The sequence below is a fragment of the Trachypithecus francoisi genome, unplaced genomic scaffold (assembly GCF_009764315.1).
Source record: "Trachypithecus francoisi isolate TF-2019V2 unplaced genomic scaffold, Tfra_2.0 Lachesis_group7, whole genome shotgun sequence".
NCBI lineage: Eukaryota > Metazoa > Chordata > Mammalia > Primates > Cercopithecidae > Trachypithecus > Trachypithecus francoisi.
This window is the reverse complement of record NW_022681472.1, coordinates 41028209-41053677: the sequence shown is the minus strand read 5'-3', so window position 1 is coordinate 41053677 and position 25469 is coordinate 41028209. Positions and strand designations below refer to the sequence as shown.

Below are 25469 nucleotides of genomic sequence, written 5' to 3'. Positions count from 1 at the left end.
TCCAATATTACATTTTAGGGACATGAATCCTTAAGCAAAGTTTCATTTGCCGCCTCTGATTTTAAAGTCAAAATGAGTCTTTTAAAAACATTAACCAAAATAAACGGCACAGTGAGTGCCATACCCAGAAATGGCTACATAAAGCCACGACATAAACAGTCAATGCTCCCTTGGAAGAAGCCACTGGCCTTTACTAATAATATCATGTTCGCCAGCAAACAATTTGGCACTGTTTGCGTAGTATCAGAAGTTGGGGGAGGACTAGAAACACAATCTTAACACACAAAAATAAATGCGGATAAAAAAGTGTAGTGACAGCTGTTGCCAGCTGCAAGCAACCACGCAGTAAAATCCTGTCCAGCTCTGCAGAGGACTGTATGAGGACTCTTGGAGCCTGAGATAGGAGCGACAAAAGATTGCATTGTAAGAACATCGAACGTGAACCCTGGCTAGCAAGCACCCCTAGGATTACCAACAGGAGGAATTGAGAGCATTGCCAAGAATTCATCTTCCCCAGATCGAATCACTGTGTAAAATCAGCCCTATTTATTCTAAGAAGTCCACATTAATAAGCTTCATTCTAACTGAGCTTGGTTCTTAGTCTATGAGGCCCATAAGAACTCCTTTGGACTCTCTGGATCTCCATTTTAAAAGCGTTATTGACACAAACCTGGGGAGGTGTTTTTCCTGGAGTTCTTTCTCACCAGACCGGTTCTGGCTGCCTCCTGGCTGATGATGGAAAACTGAGGCACTTGCCAACATGTCATCCCCTCATTTTGCAACCCTCAGGCAGTTGCACAAAGGCTGTGTGGAACTTTAGCAACTAGTTAAAGGCAGAGTCCGGGACAGTCTTAAAGGAATTAGGACGACTGCAATGTCCAGGTGTTGCATATTAAGGAACTCCATCACCAGGCCAGATAAACTAGGTGCAAGGGGATATAATTAAGAACCTTTCATTCAACACCTTTTCACTCATAACCCTGGGATTTTGAAATGCGGAGCCTTTCAAGTCACACTTGAAAACTGTTGCCTAAGCAGCCTCTCCAGAGTTTTCTGATTCCAGAAGCTAAAAGAGCCCTAAGAAACCACAGGAGAAGCTGCCTTGCACTCTTTCTGTGGGAGTCACTGAGGACAGAGTTACATGGTATCAAAGATCTTTAAGAGGGCTGAAAATTCTTCACTTACTTAGAGCTAAACCCATCTTAGAAATCTGCTTATTTAATATGTTTAGGTAACTCTCATTTGCTTGGAGCAACTTGAAAAAAAAATTTTTAGAAAGTAAAACAGGAAATTCAGAATAAGACATGACCTTGACCAGCTAAATTAATTGGCCAAGTAATCTTTTGCATAAAGAAAACAGGATCAGGAAGTTTGAACTTTCATTCAAACCTTGCTATTTTGCCTTTAGCTAAGAGGACAGGATTCTTTTCTGAAATTTTGCTGTGAAGATCCTAATAAATAATTTTGCTTTTTTCTCCTTCCTATTCTAGAAATAGAAGGGAGGAGGATCTATTTTGTTCCATCCTGTGGGCTGATCCTTTACACCTAGGACTGGAAGAAATAAAGTAGATTTTTGTGGAAATGTAGGATATGCATTCACCAGCTACACTGGAATCAGGAAGCATAGATCACGAATAGCTTGGTCTCTCCACACAAATGTGGGAATGGTAGGCCCTGAAAAAGCCTCGGTAGGGATGCATGTGATAGCTTCGTGGGCTGGGCAGGCTGGCTGTGGAGATGCAAAAGCCACAGCATGCAGGATGCATTCTCTCCGAAGATAATGATGGTCTATACCCCATCATCAGTGCCCATGGACAAAATCAAGCCAAAGTTATAGGGTCTGTTTTAGGGAAACTACAATGATGTTGTGAGGTAATAGTTTCCCATATGACTAAACTCTTTTGTGATAATAAAGTAAAAAGTAATGAAAAAGTTATTGTTAGTTTGATTTTATAATTTACCATAGTGGGAGGAATTCTTGACCCAGAGTTTAAAGACTTGACATTCCACTTTTGACACTTTCATCTGACTTTGGACAAGTGGCTTAACTTTCTCATCTGTAAAAGCCTCTTTCTTCCTTTTGAAATGGAAATACTGATATTTGTTTTTCTCAGCCTCCGAACTTCTTAAAAGTTATACATTAAGATCATGTGAGTAAAGAAATTACCGGAGTAAAATGGTCTCATTCTATTGGGTTACTCTAAAAAGAAACTATTTCTATTTCTTTCTTTAAAAGCACCTGTTGTGTCCTTAGTGTAGAGGCTAAAAATAAAAAGATTTTTTAAAAATCAGAAAGCACTTATAATCATTCCATTTATTCCTTCCCCATTTATTAGAAAAACTCCAGGATGAGGGGGTCGGATTATGTCCCTTGATTTCAAGGCTGATCAGCTAATGTACATCATCCAATCCTTGGAAGCTCAGACATAGCCTTGTGTCCTCCTTAACACCTGGCTGCATTTCAGTTTCAACCATAGCCCACGGTTTTCTATCAGTAGTAGTACACTCAGTAAAAAATAAAAGCCATCTTTTACTGTGCATCTGCTATGTGCATTAATCGCTAATCCTCATTTAGAAAATATTTTTAGGTATTTTATACTTATTAACCCAGGTTTATCATAAAGAAATAGCATTACTCAAAGAAATTGGGTTAGACAGACAAAAAAACTTTTACAGTTAATACTAATTCTTAAAAATAACTGTGAAGCAAAAGACAGTCTAGAGACTAAAGGAGCATTATAGATATTACATCATCCTCATTGTATGTCTTTGTTTACTCTTTTAAGATCAGTAAGGTAGACCTCTGTAATGTACGTTTTCTGTGAACTCTGCCCTTGGGTAATGAGTCGTTCTGCAAATCATTAGTTCAAATAGTGCTCTTGCCACTTTTCTTTGATAGATCTACTAAGACAAAGATCGGATAAGAGTAAATTAAAATGACAATCTCCTGCATGCAACAATTGGTATTTCCAGTACTAGAACACATTTAGTTATTGTACCTGTCTTCACTTAATCACGGCTCTGACTTGAGCATTTGATTTAAAAACTACTGCAGAGAAAGTCACCACCCTGTATTTAGCATACTGACTCAATAGGTAAAAGGGCATCACAAAAAATAAATGAAAAAAATTTCTTCACTGGAGTTAGGTACTAGTAAAATCATTAAAAATTCAAGAAATTTTATGGGGAGAAATCTCATTTAGAAAAACAGTGAGTAGTTTTTGAAGTGGCTGTTGAAGTGAATATTAATTCAGTATTCTTCCTAAAAGAGAAAGTAAGTCAAGAAAACAGCATTTAGGATTTTTAAAAATGTTTGTAAAAGTCTACAAATATGTTTTTAAAATATTACCTGGAAATATTTGTTAAAAACATAGATTCCCAGGTCTTGCATGCAGAGATTTTGATTCCGTAGTGTTATAATTATATATCACTTGAGTATAAATAACTTTTGTTCATATAATCTAATGCCTAATAGGAATGCTTGATAGTGTCCTAATCAGGACCTGCCCTCTTCAGAGGTGGCTACTTAGTTATTTGTAGTGAAATCAGCACCTGAAGTTTTGTTATTTACTATAAAAGATGTTAGAAAGAATTTTATACAATTAGTGGTATCAAGAGTACCTGAGAAGTAACTGAGAAAGAAAAATTTTCTGCACCTAGAAAATGTCTTGTATGAATATAGGAGTGGAGAAGCCCAGCACTCAAATGCCATTCATGGAGTATGTGAGGTCTAAGCCCCACTGAACCCAGCTGCCTGACCCAAAAGAGGTCTTGATGTCACTGACGTCTGTTTGGAGTGAGCTTTTCGTGCAAGGTGCTCGTTGGTGAGCCTCACTTATAGCCAGCCCACCTGAAACAACAGGCAAGTCATATGACTATTTTCTGGCTGTTTGCTTATAACACATGTACACTTGGGAAATTTGATTGTTGAAGACTTGTTTTCACTGAAATGTACCTCTTGGTAATTAGATTGTGGGGGTGGAGTCATCTAACTCCCAGATACCTCTAACAAAGCTACCAATACTTACTCAAAGAGCTTATTTGTTGATCGTCTAAACTGGCCAAGGCCATTCACAAAAATAAAGGATTGGTTGAGACACACACATTGTATTTTAATATCACTTCAGGTGACTTTGAAGCAGATAATTTACAAACCACACACTGGGAACCCACTGGATTAAGAAAAGACACATCATTACAAATGTATTTTAGAAATCTAGTCTTTGATAAAAGGATTTGAGAGCTAACAAAGCTGATTTCAGGAGTAAGAAGACATTTTTTTAAAAATCTTAAAAAGATTTTAGGTAGCCTAGAACCCCCAAACAGATGCATGAAGGATGTTACAAGGTAACTAATAGAACTGACCTTCACCTCACTTAATATTTACACTTGAGAACTTATCTTTTTTCATATTTACATGTAGGATTTAGTCTAATATACAGCAAACAGGTATCTATGAAGCAAGTGCTTGAATTTCAGGCCACATGCAATATTTGAACTATTTTGTTTTATATCATCATCTATTTGCCTGAGAGTTAAAATCAAATTCTTTTTTTTTTTTTTGAGGCTTACATTGATCACTTATATTAGTGCAGAATTTTCCTATTTATTTATTTAGAGATGGTGTTTCACTCTTGTTGCCCAGGCTGGAGTGCAGCAGCACGGTCTTGGCTCACTGCAACCTCTGGCTCCTGGGTTCAAGCAATTCTCCTACCTCAGCCTCCCAGGTAGCTGGGATTACAGGTGCCCACCACCACGCCTGGCTAAATTTTTGTATTTTCCGTAGAGACGGGGTTTCATCATGTTGGCCAGGCTGGTCTCAAACTCCTGACCTCAGGTGATCCACCTGCTTCAGCTTCCCAAGGTGCTGGGATTACAGGCACGAGCCACCATGTCTGGCAGAAGTTTATGATTTACAAATCATTAATGCATGTTATTTTCTTTTTAGGTGGAAAATGTTACTTAATAGTGTTATCATCTGTTCTATAAAGACTCATTTATTTCCCAAATAGTTATAGAAGATAAGATACAATAGTATATTTTCAATTTTAAAAATAAATTTGGGGGTAGTACTATTAACCTGCCCAAGTTATCCTTCATGCAGTAGAAGAGATTCCTAATTATTAGCATAAAAGTTCACAAGACATTCTCTGAATGTGTGTGTCTTTCTAGCTAGTAATTTCAATAAGCATGACAGTCAATGAGATATACTTAAAACTTAATATTTTCAAAAACATGAAATTGTAAGACATTGTGAATGCCTCTATGCATGTATTAAAATGATTACAAAAGGGAGTTGACTTGGCTGTTAATAAAAAACACTCATTAGCAGATTTAACAACTGCATTAAAAATAAAATGTTCTAAGACAGGAAATAAAAGGTTGAAACTTTTCTTTAGTTACAGTAATAAAAGCCATAAGAGTGATGGATTTTTGAAATTTATATGTCAAAAGTTCAAACTATATTTGAAGAGTTAGATTTTGACACTTACAAAGTGTCAAAAACTTGACACTTACAAAGATCAGTGTTCTCATTCTCCCAGTAATGACTGACAGACACAGACGGGTCACTTCATTCCTCCCATTAATAGAACTGAGAGGGGAAAGGCTTTTTCCTTAATCCAAAAACAAACATGAGTATAGCAAAGCTCATTCACATGCCCAAATATCAATGTAGCACAGAACCTGAGTTCAGATCAGTGCACTTGGGTAAGCATAGTCCCTGATAAACATTCTGTTCTTCTATATCTTTAAAAATATACAATAGTTTAAATTTAAAATGACCATTTAATTATCCGCTCTATAAGTGTCTATTGAGTACCACTGTTTTCCAGGCATGTTATAGGTGAAGAGAATACGGTGGTGAAAAAAAATGATCAAGGTTTTATCATATCATAGAGATGCCACTTTAGAGATGGTTATAGACATTAAGTAAATTAATTTCATAATACAAGCAAGATAATTTCAAGATGCAACAAATGCTATAAAAGAAATAAGACAGAATGATATAATGGAGTGACTGGGAAAAGGGGGACATGTGAATTTGGAGTTCAGGAAAGTCATATCTAAGCAGGAGATATTTGAGGCTGTGCAAAGGTCTGGGTACAGAGCAACCTAGACAGTAGGACAGCAAGCACAAAGGTCCTAAAATGGGAACAAGCTCGGTATGGATGGAGACAAATACAAACACTGGAAGGAATAAAGTTACCAACACAGCTTTGTTACTGGTGATGAGAAAGCCCAACTGAGAGAAAATGATAACTGTGAAATCCAGATAACCCATCCTGCCACTTCAGTTGATTAATCAGAATGTCTAGTTGTCTCAATGCGGAAATGTCTAGGCTAATATCACCATTTTCCATGACCCACTTCTCCACTGGAAATAAGATTTATCTTGCCACCCCAAATGATACCATTTCTGAAGGGGCAGGGAATTTAGGAAGCAATGTGAGAGTCAGGCCTAATTTAATAGTCAACAATGGCACTTATTTTCAGAATATATATTTCCTCATTTTAGGGAAAATATGAATCCCAGGAAAGCCACTTATTGTTGTGGAACTCTAAGCTTTGTAGAACAGCTATGGTTTTTTGGAATTTGGTCCTGCCAACGTGTGGATTTTTCCTTTCAGTGGCATTTAGCAGATCTCGCCCATAACTAGGCATGGATGACACTTTTTTTCACTTTTTGTTCCTTTTATACCAGAGAGTTATTTTCAAAGTACAAATTTAAATTTGAAACTCACCATAATTTATTTGCTTCCAGAAGAGTTCGTGTTTTTAATTTTAAAATATTAAAATAAAAATTAGATGAAAAGTATCAAAGGAACTAGAAGAACAAAAGTTAAAATAAGAAATACTAAGGCTTTTAAATATAATTTAAAACTGACTTAAATATATACTTAAAAACACTGAAGAAATGCTTTTTTGAAACACATTTTAGGGTACTAAAAAATCTTTAGGTGAAATTAATTGGTGTTAACAAATGTAATAATCTAATATATATTATATATGTATAAATTTAAATTATATTATATTATATACTACATATTATATAATATATAATTAGATTATATTATATATAAATTTAAATTATATATATTTTATATATATATATATATTTTAGTTTAGAAAAAGCAGAGGCTGTGTAGATTAAATTCCTTCTTGGTAGGCAAAAATAGCCCAAAGATCATCCTGGAAAAGTATACTGGGAGGAGACTGTTGGTGAAAGTGAAGTGAATACAAAATTAAACGTCTTGAATTTGGCATAGATTCAGCTGGGAGAAGCAAAATTTGTAAGCAGAAAAAGAGGGATAAAGGTAAATGGGAAGGGTGTTTGGACTCATAAAGCCTCGTTAAACTTTATATCCTTTCTCTATATAATTTTCTGCCTGAGGCAGTACACTAGCACACCCTGGGTACATAATAAAATAAAAGGTGATAATAGTTAGGGTCCAGTGTCATTCTGTACCTAAAACTTTAAATAAATTACCATTCCATATGGATGTTAAAGCATTCATGTAACAAATCATCACATAATCATGTAATGAAAGGGGGTTGCTGTTTTTCAAATTTGTGGATTAATAGAACAGTTCAAGCTAAAGTTACTTTTCACAAAGTATACAATATTCGGAGGCAAATTACCTGGCAAAGGGTAGTCTGCTCCTGTCACTCCATGAGCTTCCAGAGTGAAGTAAGCCCAAGGATGAAGCCTGACTCTTGGTCATCTTGAGCCAAACCAAGCTACATCACCTAATCCAATCCTCCAGAAAATAGAGTCAACTGGAGGTCAGTGGGCAATTGTTGACAGTGGAAGGTTGAGAAAATGTATTAGCTTTGGAATTAGACAGATCTAGGTTTAAACCCTAGGCTTATGGGATATAAACAGCCACTTGCAAGCTTTGTAACCCTGAGGAGGTGTCTTCACCTCTGTAAGCCTCAATTTTTTTTAATGTAAAACACAATTTTTTTTTTTTCCGGAAACAACTATGTTGCCCAGGCTAGTCTGGAACTCGTAGGCTCAAGAGATCCTCCCATCTCAGCCGAAAACACAGATTTTAATGCCCAATTTTGTTATAATAAGAATTAAATAAGTTGATGCACGTAAAGTTTTTAGCACAGCAGTTGATCCCTATTGGGCCTTCAATAAACAGTACTTTGAAAAAAAAAATAATTCCCTTTTAAACAATATCGTCTTATGCTTACTGAAGCCATAGAATGGGAGCTTGGGTCTCTTCCCACTCTGTGGATGTTCATGACCACAGCCCACTCTGCGTATAAGACAATGCACCATCATTAACTGCAAAGGAGCAAACAACGTGTCTCCAGTCAGCCTTGGTGAAAATTGCCCCGATCCCTCTCTTCTTTCAAGGGTTGCAGCAGCTCAAACAATCCTTACAGTGTGAAAGGAGGAATGACTATCATGGCATGAAAAAAGCATCACTATGGAAGCTTATTTTTCTGGTTGTCTTCTCTTTGAGCATGTTTAGAGCTTTGAATATGTAGAACTGGTCAGAGTCTGGCACATTCTAATCAGTTTTCTTTGCCTTCCTGAAAAGTCCTGTGTACCTTCTCATCATTCAATGGGCATCAGTTTTCATCTTGATCCAGGCTTAACTTGGACTTAAGAGTATTGTGAGCATAGGAGGGGAATTAATTGTGGCATTTGGTGGAGGTAAGTGAAGAAGGCAACTGGATTGGGAGGCTGAGGTCTTGGCTTCTTGGCTTGTTGCTAGTTATGACAAAGTACTTCAACATCTCTCAATTACAAAATGCTAATTCTTATTATATAGGATTTGTATGTATGTGTGATGGTGAAATAAAATAATAAGAAAGGGGTTTATAAACTATATAGAACTATTAAAAAAGAAGACTTTCATTCTAGTAGACCTATTTGATGTATCAAATAAATATTGGGCCATATTTAACTTTAACATTAATAAAATCTTCTTCATTTATGAATCCCAATATTGCTCCAAAATGAACTTTATTCTTACCCTGTACATCTATAAAATGTACCATTATAAATAACATATATTACAAATGATTAGTAATTTAATTATCTGATTTTAAATTAACATTATGATACTAATTCAGATCAGCCTGTAAACACACAAATTATTCTCCTGATAAATTACTTTTGCTTGTATTGCTTAAGTAACTAACAAAGGTAGAGTTGGAAATCTTAAGTGTACAAAGTATTTTTCATTTAGAAAATCTAAAGATTTATATATGATAATATTAAGTCATATCTTCTACTAACATGAGTGAAATAGGACTTGGCTTTATAAAATCTAGGATTTGATAATTCTCTTTTACAATATAAGAAAATAAAGCAATTGAAACTAACATAGCCCTTGTAGAATTTTTTACAACACCTTTTTTAGATATGTGTACTTCCTGATAAGCAGAGATGATGAAATAATGGCCTTTTAAGGGCAAATAAGTTTCTATAAAAATGCCCAAGCAGGGATTTAAGGTGTCTCCTGCACGCACAGTTGCAGTTAGTTATTCCAGGTATTATTTTTGTTTTCAGAAAAAGAAAACTCAGTAGAAGATAATGGCAAGTCCAGACTGGGGATATGATGACAAAAATGGTAAGAGTTCTCCTGTTTATATAGATCAAAATGATAGCTTCCTTCCATTTCCAACAGAAGAGATATTAAGCATTTAAAATAACGGTACAGCCATAGGTTAATTGTTGAACTGCCTGCTTTAAATAATTATACTATCTTTGCGTGTATTCTTATCATTGTCTTTTGGGGTATGACTGACTACAAAATATGTTTGATATATGTACAGGCATACCTCAGAGATACTGCAGGTTCAGGTTCAGACCCCTATCATTAAGCAAATATCACAAGAAAGCAAGTCACATAAAATTTGGAGTTTTCCAGGGCATTTAAAAGTTATGTTTACACTATGCTGTTGTCTATTGTGTGCAATAGCATTACGTCTAAAAAATATACATACCTTAATTAAAAATACTTTATTGCTAAAATATGCTAGTGACCATCTGAGCCTACAGAAGTATTAATTTTTTTTTCTTTGAGTCAGAGTCTCACTCTGTCGCCCAGGCTAGAGTGCAATGGCACGATCTAGGCTTACTGCAACCTCCGCCTCGCAGGTTCAAATGATTCTCCTGCCTCAGCCTCCTGAGTAGCTGGGACTACAGGCACCCACCACCACGCCTAGCTATTTTTTTTGTATTTTTAGTAGAGATGGGGTTCCACCGTGTTAGCCAGGATGGTCTCTATCCCCTGACCTCATAATCCACCCTCCTTGGCCTCCCAAAGTGCTGGGATTACACGTGTGAGCCACCACGCCTAGCCAAGTATTAATCTTTTTGATGGAGGAGGGTCTTGCCTCAATGTGGATGACTGCTGACTGATCAGGTGGTGGTTGCTGAAGGTTGGGAAGGCTCAAAGTTATCTATGACTTTGGAATCAACTTCTTCCAAACTCCTATTAATGCTGATAACTTGACCTTTTCCCATGAATTATGAATGTTCATGCAGAATGGTGAATCCTTTCTAGACAACTTCAATTTCCTTTACTCAGATCCATCATAAAAAAAATTATTATCTATGGGAACTACAGCCTTACAAAATGTATTCTTAAATAAGATTTGAAAGTTGAAATTTTTCCTTGATCCATACACGGCAGAATAGATGCTGTGTTAGCAGGCATGAACATGACATCAATCTCCTTGTACATCTCTATCAGAGCTCCTGGGTGACCAGGTGCATTGTCAATGAGCAGTAATATTTTGAAAGGAATCTTCTTTTACAGAGGAGTAGAGCTCAACAGTGGGCTTCAAAATATTCAGTAAATCAGGCTGTGAACAGATGTGCTGTCATTCAGGCTTTATTGTTCCTTTTAGAGAGCACAGGCAGAGTAGATTGAGCATAATTCTTAATGGTCCTAGGATTTTCAGAATACTAAATGAGTGTTGGCTTCAACTTAAAGTCAACAACTGCATTTGACCCTAACAAAAGAGTCAGGCTGTTTTTTAAAACTTTGAAACCATGCATTGACTTCTCCTCTCTAGCTATGAAAGACTTAGATGCTATCTTCTTCCAATAGAAGGCTGTTTTGTCTACTCTGAAAATCTGTTGTTTAGTGTAGTCACCTTCATTGGTTATCTTAGCTAGATCTTCTGCATAACTATCTGCAGCTTCTGTATCAGCACTTGCCACTTCACCTCACACTTTCATGTTATGGAGATGGCATCTTTCTTTATATCTCATGAACCAACCTCCACTAGCTTCTAACTTTTCTTCTGCAGCTTTGTTGCCTTTCTAAGCCTTCACAGAATTAAAGAGAACTGTAACCTTGTCTAATTAGGATGTGGCTTAAGGGAATGTGGTTGTTGGTTTGATCTTCTATCCAGACTACTCAAACTTTCTCCATATCAGCAATAATGCTTCTTTGCTTTCTTATCATTTGTGTGTGCACTGGTGTAGCACCTTTAATTTTCTCCAGGAAGTTTTCTTTTGCATTCACAACTTGGCTAACTGGTACAAAAAGTCTACTTTTTGGCCTGTCTCAACTCTTGACATGCCTTCCTCACTGGGCTTAATCATTTCTAGCTTTTGATTTAAAGTGAGAAACATGTGACTCTTCCTCTTACTGGAATACTTACAGGTCATTGTAGGGTTATTAATCAGATCAATTTCAATATTGTTGTCTCAGGGAATAGGAAGACTTATAGAGAGGGAGAGAGATGGGGAACAGCCAGTCAGTAAAGTAGTGAAAACACACACAACATTTACAGGTTAAGTTCATCATCTTACTTGGACATAGTTTATGGTGCCACAACACTATTACAATAGTAACATCAAAGGTCACAATGATAGATATATGAACAATTAAAAAGTTTAAAATATTGTGAGAATTACCAAAATGTGACACAGAGACGTGAAGTAAACACATGCTGTTGAAAATATGCCCCTAATAAGCTTGCTTGATGCAAGATTGCTACAAATCCTCAGTTTGTAAAAAATGCAATATCTGCAAAGCACAATAAAGTGAAATGCAATAAAATGAGGTATGCTTGTATTAGAAATCTATTGCTGATAATAAAATATGTATAGTCTAATCCTATATACTATGAGTATAGATCTATATTAGCAGTATTGACAAATACACTATTTTATAGTATAATATAGAAAAGAGACCAGGTGCAGTGGCTCATGCCTGTAATCCCAGCACTTTGGGAGACCGAGGCAGGTGGATCACTTGAGGTCAGGAGTTCAAGACCAGCCTGGACAACATGATGAAACCCTATCTCTACTAAAAATACAAAAAAATTGGCCAGGTGTGGTGGCACATGCCTGTAATCCCAGCCACTTGAGAAGCTGAGGCATGAGAATTGCTTGAGCTTGGGACACAGAGGTTGCAGTGAGCCGAGAGCACATTACTGCGCTGCAGCCTGGGTGACAGAGCAAGACTCTGTCAAAAAAAAAAAAAGAAAGAAAGAAAGAAAAGGGACATTTTCAAACACAGAATTTTTATTAATCTTAACAGAATATCATTTAATACACTTAAACCCTAATCTAATAAGCAAATAGGTAACTACACTCCTAAAACTTGGAATCAAGCATTTGGTAAAGTATCGATTTTACTCGTGTTTGTCCTTGTAGGTCCTGAACAATGGAGCAAGCTATATCCCATTGCCAATGGAAATAACCAGTCCCCTGTTGATATTAAAACCAGTGAAACCAAACATGACACCTCTCTGAAACCTATTAGTGTCTCCTACAACCCAGCCACAGCCAAAGAAATTATCAATGTGGGACATTCCTTCCATGTAAATTTTGAGGACACCGATAACCGATCAGGTGAGCTGAAAGACGCTGCTTATATTTTTTTTCTTACGGTCTCCTGGGGAAGTTTAAAAAATAGTACTCGAGAAACATGATACTCATTCTAAGTCTTTTGTGCTTGTGTGTAGCATTGCTGTAATCTAGTGAGGCATCTTGGACTTCTGGAAAATGCCGAGGTGGTAAAGACAATTTTTGGAATTCCCAGCTCTGTATTTTCAGTCTTTCTTCTCAAAGTCACCATCACATCTTTTCTGGTCATTCCGGTATCTGTGTGCTCACTTCACGCTCTCTGAATAAACAGTATTTATCCAGAAAGGTCTAGTGAACCAGTCATTACAAATATAACAACTGAAAAGAAAAATATTTTCTAATTGAGATGAAGATGAACGAGCACAGTAGAAAAGAAAAACAAAGCAGTAACTGAATTATCCTTATACTCCAGAATCTGGAACAAATTTTGCTACAGAGTTAGCTTTTCATGAAGGTTTATTGAATATTTTATTAAATGACAATTCCATAAAACAGTTCTACTGATTTAAAATGCTAAATTTGTTTACGAGTTTCTGAGGCCTAAATTTTAAGTACCTTGGGGCTATGTCCATTATTAATGTTAGATTAGATCTGGTATTATGTGCATTTAACTAATATTATCATTGGATAGGCTCTCCAAACAAAGTTTTAAAAGTGCCCCACTGCCCCACTGGTACTCTCTCTTGGTCCTTGGTCAAGGATTCTCAACAAAGCTGTCAAGATACACTGTTGTGTCTTCATCAGTTGCAGAGTAGGTGATGAATGGTTCATTACTCAAAATAAACTACTAAAGATTTTTGATGCATATTATCTTTGTTGAAAGAATGAAGGAATAAACTTGCAAATAAAAGGAGATTCAAGGACAGCCCTGTAATGATATAATTCACTCACCTTGCAATATGCCTTCTAGGAGTTAGAAATAGGTAAAATTACAGCTCGTGTGCTGGGAAATGTATGTAACTCATGGAATATCTCATCAGTGCCACAGTCAGGGGTGTACCATACATATGACTGTCATCCTCGTGGATGTGGGGTAAAACAAGATGAAAGCTTAGGCACTAATGTTTGTTTTCACTTCTAGTCAACACAATTTAGTGTTGGTTTATATTAAATGCAAAGATAAGCTAGAGTTTGCAGAGCATCAGACTAACAATTGGTTCCCTTTTCTTCCAGTGCTGAAAGGTGGTCCTCTCTCCAACAGCTATAGGCTCTTTCAGTTCCATTTTCACTGGGGCAGTACAAATGAGTGTGGTTCCGAACATACAGTGGATGGAGTGAAATATTCCAGCGAGGTAATGTAATTTAGTAAGTGAGAGATAATTACCCTGAGAGTACTCCCAGAAGCAGCTTCTCCCTTCTCTCCTAAAACAACATCATAACGACTCCAAAGGAATGAGTATTCCAGTAATGAACTCCCAGGTTCCATTAAAATCAAACACAGACACATAACGTTTGGCAAGAGAGGGAAATTTTTCATGTGGAAAGAGGCAGCTAAACTCCTGAGTCCAAGATTCACCTTTCCCTGAGAATGCCTCAAAAACTGTTACCTTGATATCATAGCTAGCTTCATAGGTTAGAGCTCTCCTTTAAAGTTCTAACCCCAAATGGAACACACCACCATTTCCTCTTTATTTAACTGTTCAAGTTGGGACACACCAGCAGTATGGTTGTGACCAAGCTGGGACAATTCAATGAGACTCTACTAAGAGCTCGAATTCAACCACAGCAATGGTCACAGAGAACAGCATACACCCAGATGAGGGTCTGAGCTTCCCTGGCTCTTAAACTGCTCTCACATGGAATGTGTGACTTATTGCAGGACATTATTATCTGTACATCCAAAGAAAAATTGGAGACATGTACACCAAACTGTCAACAGAGGGTCTGGGAGATTAAAATGGGAGAAATTTTGCTCTTTGCTTTGGCTGTGTGAGTTATAAAATACATGTGTACCCATATATGCAGGCTGACTTTTTAATTTTGCTTTCATCAAAATGAATTCTATAATATACATAATTTTGCAACCTGCTTTTTTCTATTTACCCATTTATCATGATAATTTTTTAAAATCAGAAGACTGAATTCCACCTCACTTTTTTACTTTCTGCATAGTATTTCATTTGGGTGAATACATCATAATTTATTTAACTGCCTTCTATTGATGAACAATCACAACATACAATTTTTGTTTAATTGCTTTCTTTTCCTTTTATTAAAAAAATGCTTCAGTAAATGTATCTGTACATATATAGTGAAAGTGAAAGTAAAAGTGCTAGTGAAAGTAATTATATAGGATAGATTTTTACAGGGCAGATTGCCAAGTTACAAAGTATATGTATCTTTTATTCTGATAGAATATCAGCGATTGTGTACAAATAAAACTTGCTTTACCTTGTGTTGTAAAGCATGACTAACACCTTTCAATGCTGCAAGAATCTGTTAATTGGATTTTCCCCTCCATAAAATTGAAGATAGATTAAAATTAAATGGACTAACAGCCTAAATTAGCATTATCTTTTTGGAAAGACAGTTGGTAGTATCCAAGAAAACTAAATTAGTGACTCTCATCTAAATTGAGAAAAATCAATATAACCCATGCTAGATATGAGAGACTCTTAGCCACAAAGTTTAGCATGTGATTAAATTTAATTCAATAAACCTTCTTGGGATACCTATAAGACACTAGATTTGAGAGGCAGTACAGCCTGTTGCTTAAGAATGCAAGTACCCAGCTGACTGCCAGGGTTTGAATCAAAGCTCGACCACTTACTAGCTGTACAACTTCGAACAAATCACTCTACATTCCAATATTCCTATATAGAGAATCTAGATAATATAACATTAGTATCCATCTCAATGATTGTTAACAGCATGAAAAGAGTAAACCCATACAGAGCACACTTAGACCAGCACCTTTCATGTTGCATGTGCTGAATAATGTTACTTAACATTTCCATAGAGACACAAGCAAGCCCTTTTCAAGCAGGGAAGTGTAGGCATAAATTATTGTGATTAAATAAATATAGTAGTAAATGGCAGTATGACTATTCACAAAGAAGCACAGGAATACAGATGTAAGAATAATTGATTACAAGTAGGGACAGAATCTAGACTGGCATGGTCAGAGGAAATTGCAATAAGTGATCCCTCGTAATATACTGTCTTAATCATTCTTTTTTCATTCAACAAATATTCATTGAACACCTACAATATGCCAGATACTCTCTTTATTTATTTTTTGTTTGTATTTATTTATTTATTTATTTTTGAGAATGAGTCTTGCTCTCTCACCCAGGCTGGAGTCCAGAGGTGCAATCTCGGATCACTGCAACCTCCTTCTCTCGGGTTCAAATGATTCTCCTGTCTCGGCCTCCTGAGTAGCTGGGATTACAAGCATGCGCCACCACACCCGGCTAATTTTGTATTTGTAGTAGAAACGGAGTTTCACCATGTTGGTCAGGCTGATCTCAAACTCCTGACCTCGCGATCCGCCCTCCTTGGCCTCCCAAAGTGCTGAAATTACAGGCGTGAGATACTGTTTTTAAAAAGTACTTGTGATCAGAACTTGCATTTGGTAGGGAAAATAAAAATTTCAGAGGAAGGAAGGGAAGAAGGAAGGGAGGGAGGGAGGGAGGAGAATAGGAAGAAGAGAGATTAAATAAGTGATATGGATAGAATTGTTTTGATTTGTGGTGGTTACTTTATGTTGGATGATCAGAAAAGAATTATTTAAGGAGTGGCATTTGAGGTCAACCCTAACTCAAGACAAAAGTCTGCCACTTGAAGATCATGGGGAAGGAAATTCCAGAGAATATTAGAAGCTAATGCAAATATTCAAAGTTGTGATGAAGTATAATCTGTAAGATGTGAATGTTGATAGGTGAGTAAAGTAAGAAATGAATGATAATTGTTCTACTTATTGATTGAGCAATTAAAAAACCTTATCCCAAGAAGGTAAATTTAAGCAGGTTTGGCAAGAAGGAAATTTAGAGTTCTATTTTGGCCAGATTAAGTTTGAAACATCTGTTAGACATCCATGTAGAGATATCAAGAATACATACATACATACTTGGATATATAAATCTAAAGTTTGCAGAGACATTAAACTGGAGATATTTATTTGAGAGGTGTCTGAAAAGGGCACTAATGTGCCTGAAAAAATCTGTTCTTGGCCGAGACTCCCAGATACTCCAGGAACCCTTTCTCACGAATTTACTACAAAGTACCTCATGTGAGAGAAAATTACTTCAATCATTTTCCCAAAAACTAGTTAGTCATGTTTCCTGATCCTTTCATAACAAAGAGAGATACATTCAAAAGAGTAATATTAAATAACAATATTGTAGGAAAGGACATTTTGCTTACTGTTTCCAGGTTTTGCAATCTCTACTTGGCACACAGATAACCCTTCCTAAGAGTAAGAAGGTAACTCCTCCAATCCACTGGATAAAGGTTCACATAAGTTTTATGTATCTAAGCCAAGATACATCATCATATGGTAACAAGTTAACTTATAATTTACATTTGTCGTCATACTGGTATAAATAATTAATTAACCAGAGTATCATGTTTAGCTTCATGTAGTTCACTGGAATTCTGCAAAATACTCCAGCCTTGCTGAAGCTGTCTCAAAGGCTGATGGTTTGGCAGTTATTGGTGTTTTGATGAAGGTGAGTTACAGGTAGTTAAGTTACACAGCTCTGCTTCCAATTAGACCTCAAAATAGAAGGAAATAAGGCAACATATATTTTAGAATTTCTTATTTTAAAGTTCCCATTCAACGGATGACTACAGGTGAAAAAATAGTTCCCTAGTATTTTATTGCTTGGTTTTATCTCTGCTTTTCCCTCTGAGAGAAATGAGTTTCAGGTGGAGGTGACATAGAAAGGTGTTCATAGGGAAAAAGGAATTTCTATTTTCCAGCTCTTCCAAATTCCCCTTCCTCTAAACTTCTTACCTCATAGACTCTGAAATTTATTAATCTAATATCTCATCAGGAAAGAAATATTATTAAATATTAATAAGGAAACCTGAAACCATAGATTCAGAAATTTATCAATTTAAAAATCTCATTAGGAAAGAAATAAAGAGAATTTTTTCTTACAAAGAACATTCGGTTGATTTTTTTAAACGGGAGATGTTGCTCAAATACTCTATAGAAGAATCCCTGAAAAGTTCTACAAAAAAGTTATTATTAAATTGGATATGCCTGGGTAACTAAGTAACTCTTGAAATTATAGCATCTCTACCTAATCTTTACTGAGCACTTACAATATGCCAAAAACTGTAGTAATGATAACTAACATAACAGACCAAAATAAGAGATTTGTTTTCATGTCAGTTTTGATAAATTTATAGATTTTGCCCTGTAAAACTTTGAACATATTGCCAATAATCAAGTTTAATCAAGTTTTTTGTTTGCTACTTTATCCGTAGGTACATATTATAAATAATTTATAGAGTACAAAGGCTCTCAAAGACATACAGCTTGAAAAACTTCTCCTTCTAAAGCAGAGAGAAAATACCTTACCTCTCGTCAGTTGCTAAATGAAAAAAAAAATTAAAGCTTAGCTAAGCAGTGTTTGACAATAATCTTTATCTCATACTTTATTTTCTTAAATCTCCAGGTTGGTGAGGCCAACCCAAAGCTACAGAAAGTACTTGATGCCCTCCATGCAATTAAAACCAAGGTAAATACACTAAATAAGTAGTTTAAATCAGAGAACAAGAATTTACAAATCTATGGAAATCATTTAATGAAGTATTAAAACCGGGAAGTAGGAAGGCGATAGCAAAAGCTACCAACTAAAAATCAAGGTGCTACTTCAACATTGCCTACCTCTGAGAAAGTCTCTAATGCAGGGAATTGTTTTGGTTTTTTGTTTTTCATAGTTATGGTTTATTTATTTCAGCAGAATATGGCCTGTAGAAAAGCAGATTACATAGCCATTTAAATTTGCTTGAAAAACTGTATCTAACGAAATTGTGATTTTCCATTTGATAAATAAAGATATCTCTAGTTTTTTAGCAGTACAAAAATTCAGAAGTAAAGGGCATTCTTTTGAGATACGATTGATATGCAATCTTTGATAACCATAACTCTTATTAGTCAACTCAAAAAATGGATTTTTTGATATACACAAAGTTAGCTTTATTGTTTTAATGGTAAGTAGTTAAACCATAAATCAGAGATTTGTCGTTTTTTGCAGCATGGAGAACTGTCATATTTTTGTGTAAAATAAATCTGATTTATGCTGATTCTAGAAAAGATTAAACTTAAGTGAGTGTCTTATAAAGTATAAATGACAGAAGATAAAAAATAAGCCCGCAACTCAAGAGTTATCAAAAAAATATGAAAAGAAAATAGAAGGAAATAATTAGTGAAGATAAAAGCAGAAAAGAATAAAATAAGAAAGAAAAATTACGGCCGGGTGTGGTGGCTCATGCCTGCAATCCCTGCACTTTGGGAGGCCGAGGCGGGCAGATTGCCTGAGGTTTCAGGACTGAGATTGTAGGAGTTCAAGACCAGTCTGGCCAACATAGTGAAATCCCATCTATACTAAAAATACAAAAAATTAGCCAGGCATGGTGGCGCACGCATGTAGTCCTGGCTACTCAGGAGGTTGAGGTGGGAGAATCGCTTGAACCCGGGAGGTGGAGGCTGCAGTGAGCCGAGATTGTGCCACTGCACTCTAGTCTGGGTAACAGAGCAAGACTCTATCTTAAATAAATAAATTTTAAAAAGAAAAACGATGACTAAGTAAAGGATAAAATTTTATCAATAAATTGAAAAGTTGATTCTTTCAAAGAACAACAAAAAAGTCAGAATATGGGGAAGCTGGATAAAGAGAAAAAAAGCCATACATATAAAACATTATTAGAAATAAATGGGTTATGACTAAAGATATAGAAGAAAATTTTAAGAGACAAAATTTTTTATAACATTATGCCAGTAAATTTGAACATTTAGATAAAATGGATAATTGTCCAAGAAAATGTGAAGTAAGGGAATTGACTCACAAGGAGTTAGAATACCTAAATAGACTGAGAACCTAAAAGTAAATGTAAACAATAGTCAAAATGTATTAAACGAAAAGACTAGGCCCAGACCATTCATGGAAAAGGATTTCTCAACTTTTAAGAAACAATCATGCCAGTGTTAACTAAACTGCCCAGATGAAGGAACAGACAGAAAACTTCCGGTCAATTTAATGGAATCTGATACCAAAACCGGGTATCAAAACTACAAAACAGACAAAACAAAAAACATAGCATAAACTTTCTTAGGAATATAGCTAAAGGAAATCCTAAAATTTATTATAACAAATCAAATTCAACAGTGTATTAAAAGAGTAGTTTCTGAATTAGTAGAGTATATCCCAAAAATACAAGAATGACTCAATATTAGAAAATCTTAAATTAATTCATTATATTAACTAAAGATGAAGAAAACCTCATGATCAACTTGTTAAATGCTTAAAAATCATTTTATAAAGGTTAATGCCCTTTCTTTAGGATGAAACAAAATGAAAGAAAACTGCCTGAAAACTTCTTGAATTTGATAAAGAATTTTACCTAGAAACTTGTATCAACATTTTACTTCATAGTGAAACACTTGAAGCATTTTCATTTGAATCAGGCACAAGACCAAGCTGCCACTGTGACCATCACAATTGAAAATTATAATAAGGGTCCTAATCAGTGCAACAAAATAATGAAAGAGTACATATTATGACAGATATTGAAATAGCAAAAGCAAAACTATCATTATGTGCAGTTGATATCATCATTAGCATCCACCTGAACACTCCAGAAGAATCATCTAAAATACAGAATGCATAAAAGATTAGCATACAAACATCAGTACATTTCAGTACTGATTACTATACATCAGTAATAATCAGAAAAGATGATAAGAATAAATAGAAGAAAACTAAAACAACCAATATGCATGTCAATAAAGATCTTTGCCATTGAAATAGAGTCTGGCATCATTCCTGGAGAAAAAATAAAAGCATTATACTAGAAGTTAAATATCTTTTAAAGATACAGATTGTAAAAACGTTTTTTGCATCTTTGCTTATCTGCAACCAAATGAAGAAGGAAGAAGATGTCTTGGTCAAAAACTTACATGTAACACATTTTTCATCTTTTTTCTTCTGTTGATATTACTGTTTATACCCACAAACACACCAGTCAAGAAATACTAAATAGAAAAATCAACGACTCTTAGCTAAAATGTCTACATAATGTATAACAAGATAATATAGCATATATATATGTCACATATATTCATATAAGTATTTTATATCATGCTGTAATGATGTATTATTTTCTTCCAGGGCAAACGAGCCCCGTTCACAAATTTTGACCCCTCTACTCTCCTTCCTTCATCCCTGGATTTCTGGACCTACTCTGGCTCTCTGACTCATCCTCCTCTTTATGAGAGTGTAACCTGGATCGTCTGTAAGGAGAGCATCAGTGTCAGCTCAGAGCAGGTAGAGTTGTGAATGAATGGGAACTGGGAATATGTAGCAGGAATATTACTTTAATTGGTAGTATCAGTGAAAGAGATTATTATTTCAATCAGCTTTGTGAGAAGTTCATTTTTCCTCCCAACTTAAAAATAGTAATTTGGGGACATCGGTTTATTAAACTATCCAAAACTGCATTATAATACAATTTTTTGACCTTTATGCAGAAAAAAAAAAAAATGACTCCCACTACTCTTTCCTCCTTAAGAAGGAAATATCCGACCTGTTAAATATCTTCTTAAGCATTTCAGAAATAAAAGAAAAACTGTGTGGACATTTCAATAAGATTTTGGGGAACTGTGGCTCTCAGCTGGCATACCTTGATAGTTGGCAAAATATTTCTGTTCCTTTTGTGGAGCTTAAACTTTTAAATACTCAGCAAAATATCTCATTAACTATTATGTATAATTGTGATTATAGTATCATTGGTTGCTCAACCACTTTTATTATGTGCCTTACATATGTTTTGTTAGCCAATTCTCATAACAAACCCACAGGACAAGCATTGTAGCCTGTTGCTAACTGACATTTATTGAGCACATACTGTATGTCAAGCATCATTCTAAGGGCTTTGCATGTATTAACCCATTTAATCTTCACAACAACACAGTGAAGTAAGTACTATATGGAAACTAAGGTACCAAGCTAATACATCACTCGCCCAACATACCCCAGCTGAAATTAAAAAGTTGATACTTTAACCCAGTCATCAATAATTAAAGCAAAATGCCTGGTTCAAAGGAATGAATGTAAAGGATCTGGGGCTTCTCTCTTCCTATTAGTGATATCACTGCAATTTCTAACTCAGTTTTCTAAATATTAGTGCATTAGTAATACTGTAAATAAAACGCTTTATGTAACTTTAAAAACTTTTTATGTTTAAAATATTTTATCCTTCCAGCTGGCACAATTCCGCAGTCTTCTGTCAAATGTTGAAGGTGATAACCCTGTCCCCATTCAGCACAACAACCGCCCAACCCAACCTCTGAAGGGCAGAACAGTGAGAGCTTCATTTTGATGAGTCGGAGAAGAAACTTGTCCTTCCTCAAGAACACAGTCCTGCTTCTGACATAATCCAGTAAAATAGTAATTTTTAAGAAATAAATGTATTTCAATACTAGCAAGATAGCATGCCTTCAAATCAACCCGTAAAACTAAGAAACTTAAATTTTAGTTCTTACTGCTTAATTCAAGTAATAACTAGTAAGCTAGCAAATAGTAATCTGTAAGCATAAGCTTATGCTTAAATTCAAGTTTAGTTTGAGGAATTCTTTAAAATTACAACTGAGTGATTTTTATGTCTTTTTTTTCAGTTTATTTGAACTAATAATTTTATCTCTTTCTTTCTATTATGCATTCAGTTTCTAAAACCATTAAGTTTCTAGTCTATTTACATTCAAAAATCTTACTTTACTTGCAAGAGTATTTTGCCTCAAATGTAACAACCTAAGAGCAGCTGAAGATAAAATATTGAGAAATTCATTTGCTTACTCCTGAAGACAAAAATACAACTGAGATGACAACTGGATTTAATATCGTTATGCTGGCCCAACATTGCTACCATTTGTGTTGTCTGTGATCAAAAAGATTATCTTTTATATAGGAGGATGATGCTTCTGGATATTGCTTTCACTTCTTCTCCCCACGTTAGCAAGGACAATGCTTCTCTGCCATTATTACAACTAGTTAGTTTGCACGGCGAATCTTTACTTTAGAATTGGAAGAAAAGTCACAAGTGAGTGGTTTATAAAAATGCTAAAGAAGTCGGCCGGGCACGGTAGCTCACGCCTGTAATCCCAGTACTTTGGGAGGCCGAGGCGGGCAGATCACAAGGTCAGGAGATTGAGACCATCCTGGCTAACACGGTGAAACCCTGTCTCTACTAAACAAAATACAAAAAATTAGCCGGGCGTGTTGGCGGGCACCCGTAGTCCCAGCTACTCGGGAGGCTGAGGCAGGAGAATGGCCTGAACTCGGGAGGCGGAGCTTGTCGTGAGCCGAGATCGTGCCACTGTACTCCAGCCTGGGCAACAGAGCGAGACTCTGCCTCCAAAAAAAAAAAAGCTGAAGAAGTCATTTGTGCTTAGAATCATATAGAAACATCATGCAATCTTTTAATCAGATGTGCACTTCACCTTATGCTGTTTTTATCTTTAATTGACACACAATAATTGTACATATTTATGGAGTACAAAGTGGTGTTTTTTGTTTGTTTTTTGAGACAAGGTCTCACTCTGCCAGCCAGGGTGGAGTGTGATGGTGTGATAATAGCTCACCGCAGCCTCAAATCCCTGGGCTCAAGAATCCACCCACCTCAGCCTCTTGAGTAGCTGGGACTATGGATGCATGTCACCATGCCAGCTTAATTTTTTTTTTTTTTTTTTTGAGGCGGAGTCTCGCTCTGTCGCCCGGGCTGGAGTGCAGTGGCCAGATCTCAGCTCACTGCAAGCTCCGCCTCCCGGATTTACGCCATTCTCCTGCCTCAGCCTCCGGAGTAGCTGGGACTACAGGCGCCCGCCACCTCGCCCGGCTAGTTTTTGTATTTTTTTAGTAGAGATGAGGTTTCACCGTCATCTCTTAGCCAGGATGGTCTCGATCTCCTGACCTCGTGATCCACCCGTCTCGGCCTCCCAAAGTGCTGGGATTACAGGCTTGAGCCACCGCGCCTGGCCATTTTTTTAATTTTTTTTTGTAGAGACATGGTGTCTCCATGTTGCCCAGGCAAGCAGTGTGATATTTTGATTCATGTATACAATGTGTAATTATCAAATCAGGGTAATTAGCATATCCATTACCTTAAACATTTATAATTTCTTTGTGTTGAGAATATTCAAAATCCTTTCCTCTACCTATTTTAAAATATACAATAAATTATTGTTCGTCATAGTCATCCTATTATGCTGTAAAACACGAGAACTTATTCCTCCTATATTGCTGAAGCCATATCTACATCCAGAATTCTACAAATCCTGTGTCCAGTGTTTAATCTTGTTATTTACTTTAGTTATCTCATTTGAAGTAGTAGAGACCAAGCCCAATTGTTCATTTCTGTAAGCTTTAGTAAAATTGCTTTAAAAACCATAAGCAGATTCTTCATTGCTCTAAGTAAGCCTTTCTGCAAAGGCTGTGTTTGTTTTACACCTAAAAACCATACTAAGAGACTTCTTCTGAAATATTTGACTTGGGGCCTAGAATTTAGGTGAATCCTGTTTATTAAAATGTAATTTGTTTTTATTTTATTTTTAATCAAAATTGATTTGTTTTTCTACACAAAGTTGGGAAATTTAGAATTTATTAATTGAAAAAAATACAAATATAACAGACTCAAATAACACATTAGCTCTGCCCCCATATGCAATCTCTAAATATAAAATACTTTCTTTGCAAAGGAATCCAACTGTGTATGATACTCTATATATGCCAAATATTGAGAAAGCCTACAACACTTATAGCTGGCCTAGGATGTTATTACTTTACATGAGTTGTATTGATAGGATTTTAATTATAAAGTTATGAAAGGCTCTCAAAAGGTGAGTGCTAAAGAGGGATATGAGCTTAAGTTGAGAAATACATTTGCAAAAGATGTTCATTTGAAAACATTTTCAGGAAAGAAATTAAACAATTTAGAAATAAGTTTCATAGGAAGGATCTGAAAAACACTTGACTTGATGGTCCAAATATTTTTTAAGAAGGTTAAAATGGATTCCAGCATTTAGATATAAGTCTGTAAGTCTTATTATGGAAAGGGCAAAAATGTGACAAAAAATACATTATGACCATCAAACATTATCCCTAAGGCAAATGCCAACTGGGGAGCATGCTTCCCCTTACTGCCTCTGCCAGAATTTCATATATTTGGCAGAACTCATGAGATGCATTATGAATTTCTCTGAAGTAGCCGATAAAAACAGCTGTTGAGAGAAGGTATGTGGACTAGGCATTGGATCATCTGAGAGTGTAACTCATATGTGTCACTGACTCACCCTCCTCTTGTACGTCCTCATCCTTTGTCAACTTACGTAAAGAATTTAAACATCCTGCAAGGATTCTCTGGTTTTTCCATGATGTTTGGCAGCTGACCT

The 25469-nt window shown here is 35.8% G+C and overlaps 1 protein-coding gene across 6 annotated transcripts in view; it reads left to right on the top strand.

The window, feature by feature from the left end:
• Positions 1-22730, top strand: part of CA1 (carbonic anhydrase 1) — a 50441-nt gene extending 27711 nt beyond the window's left edge. For 2 of the 6 annotated variants that reach the window (XM_033203516.1, XM_033203520.1), the window contains 7 exons: positions 9533-9593; positions 12641-12838; positions 14027-14145; positions 17428-17523; positions 18481-18543; positions 21196-21351; positions 22289-22730. In XM_033203516.1, the coding sequence (XP_033059407.1) occupies positions 9557-9593; positions 12641-12838; positions 14027-14145; positions 17428-17523; positions 18481-18543; positions 21196-21351; positions 22289-22405 (786 nt within the window). In that variant the 5' untranslated portion in view covers positions 9533-9556 and the 3' untranslated portion in view covers positions 22406-22730. Of the gene's footprint in view, positions 1-3660; positions 3867-7686; positions 7786-9532; positions 9594-12640; positions 12839-14026; positions 14146-17427; positions 17524-18480; positions 18544-21195; positions 21352-22288 lie in introns of all 6 variants that reach the window. The other 4 variants (XM_033203518.1, XM_033203517.1, XM_033203519.1 and 1 more) reach the window with 4 other exon arrangements.
• Positions 22731-25469: the final 2739 nt, after the last annotated feature.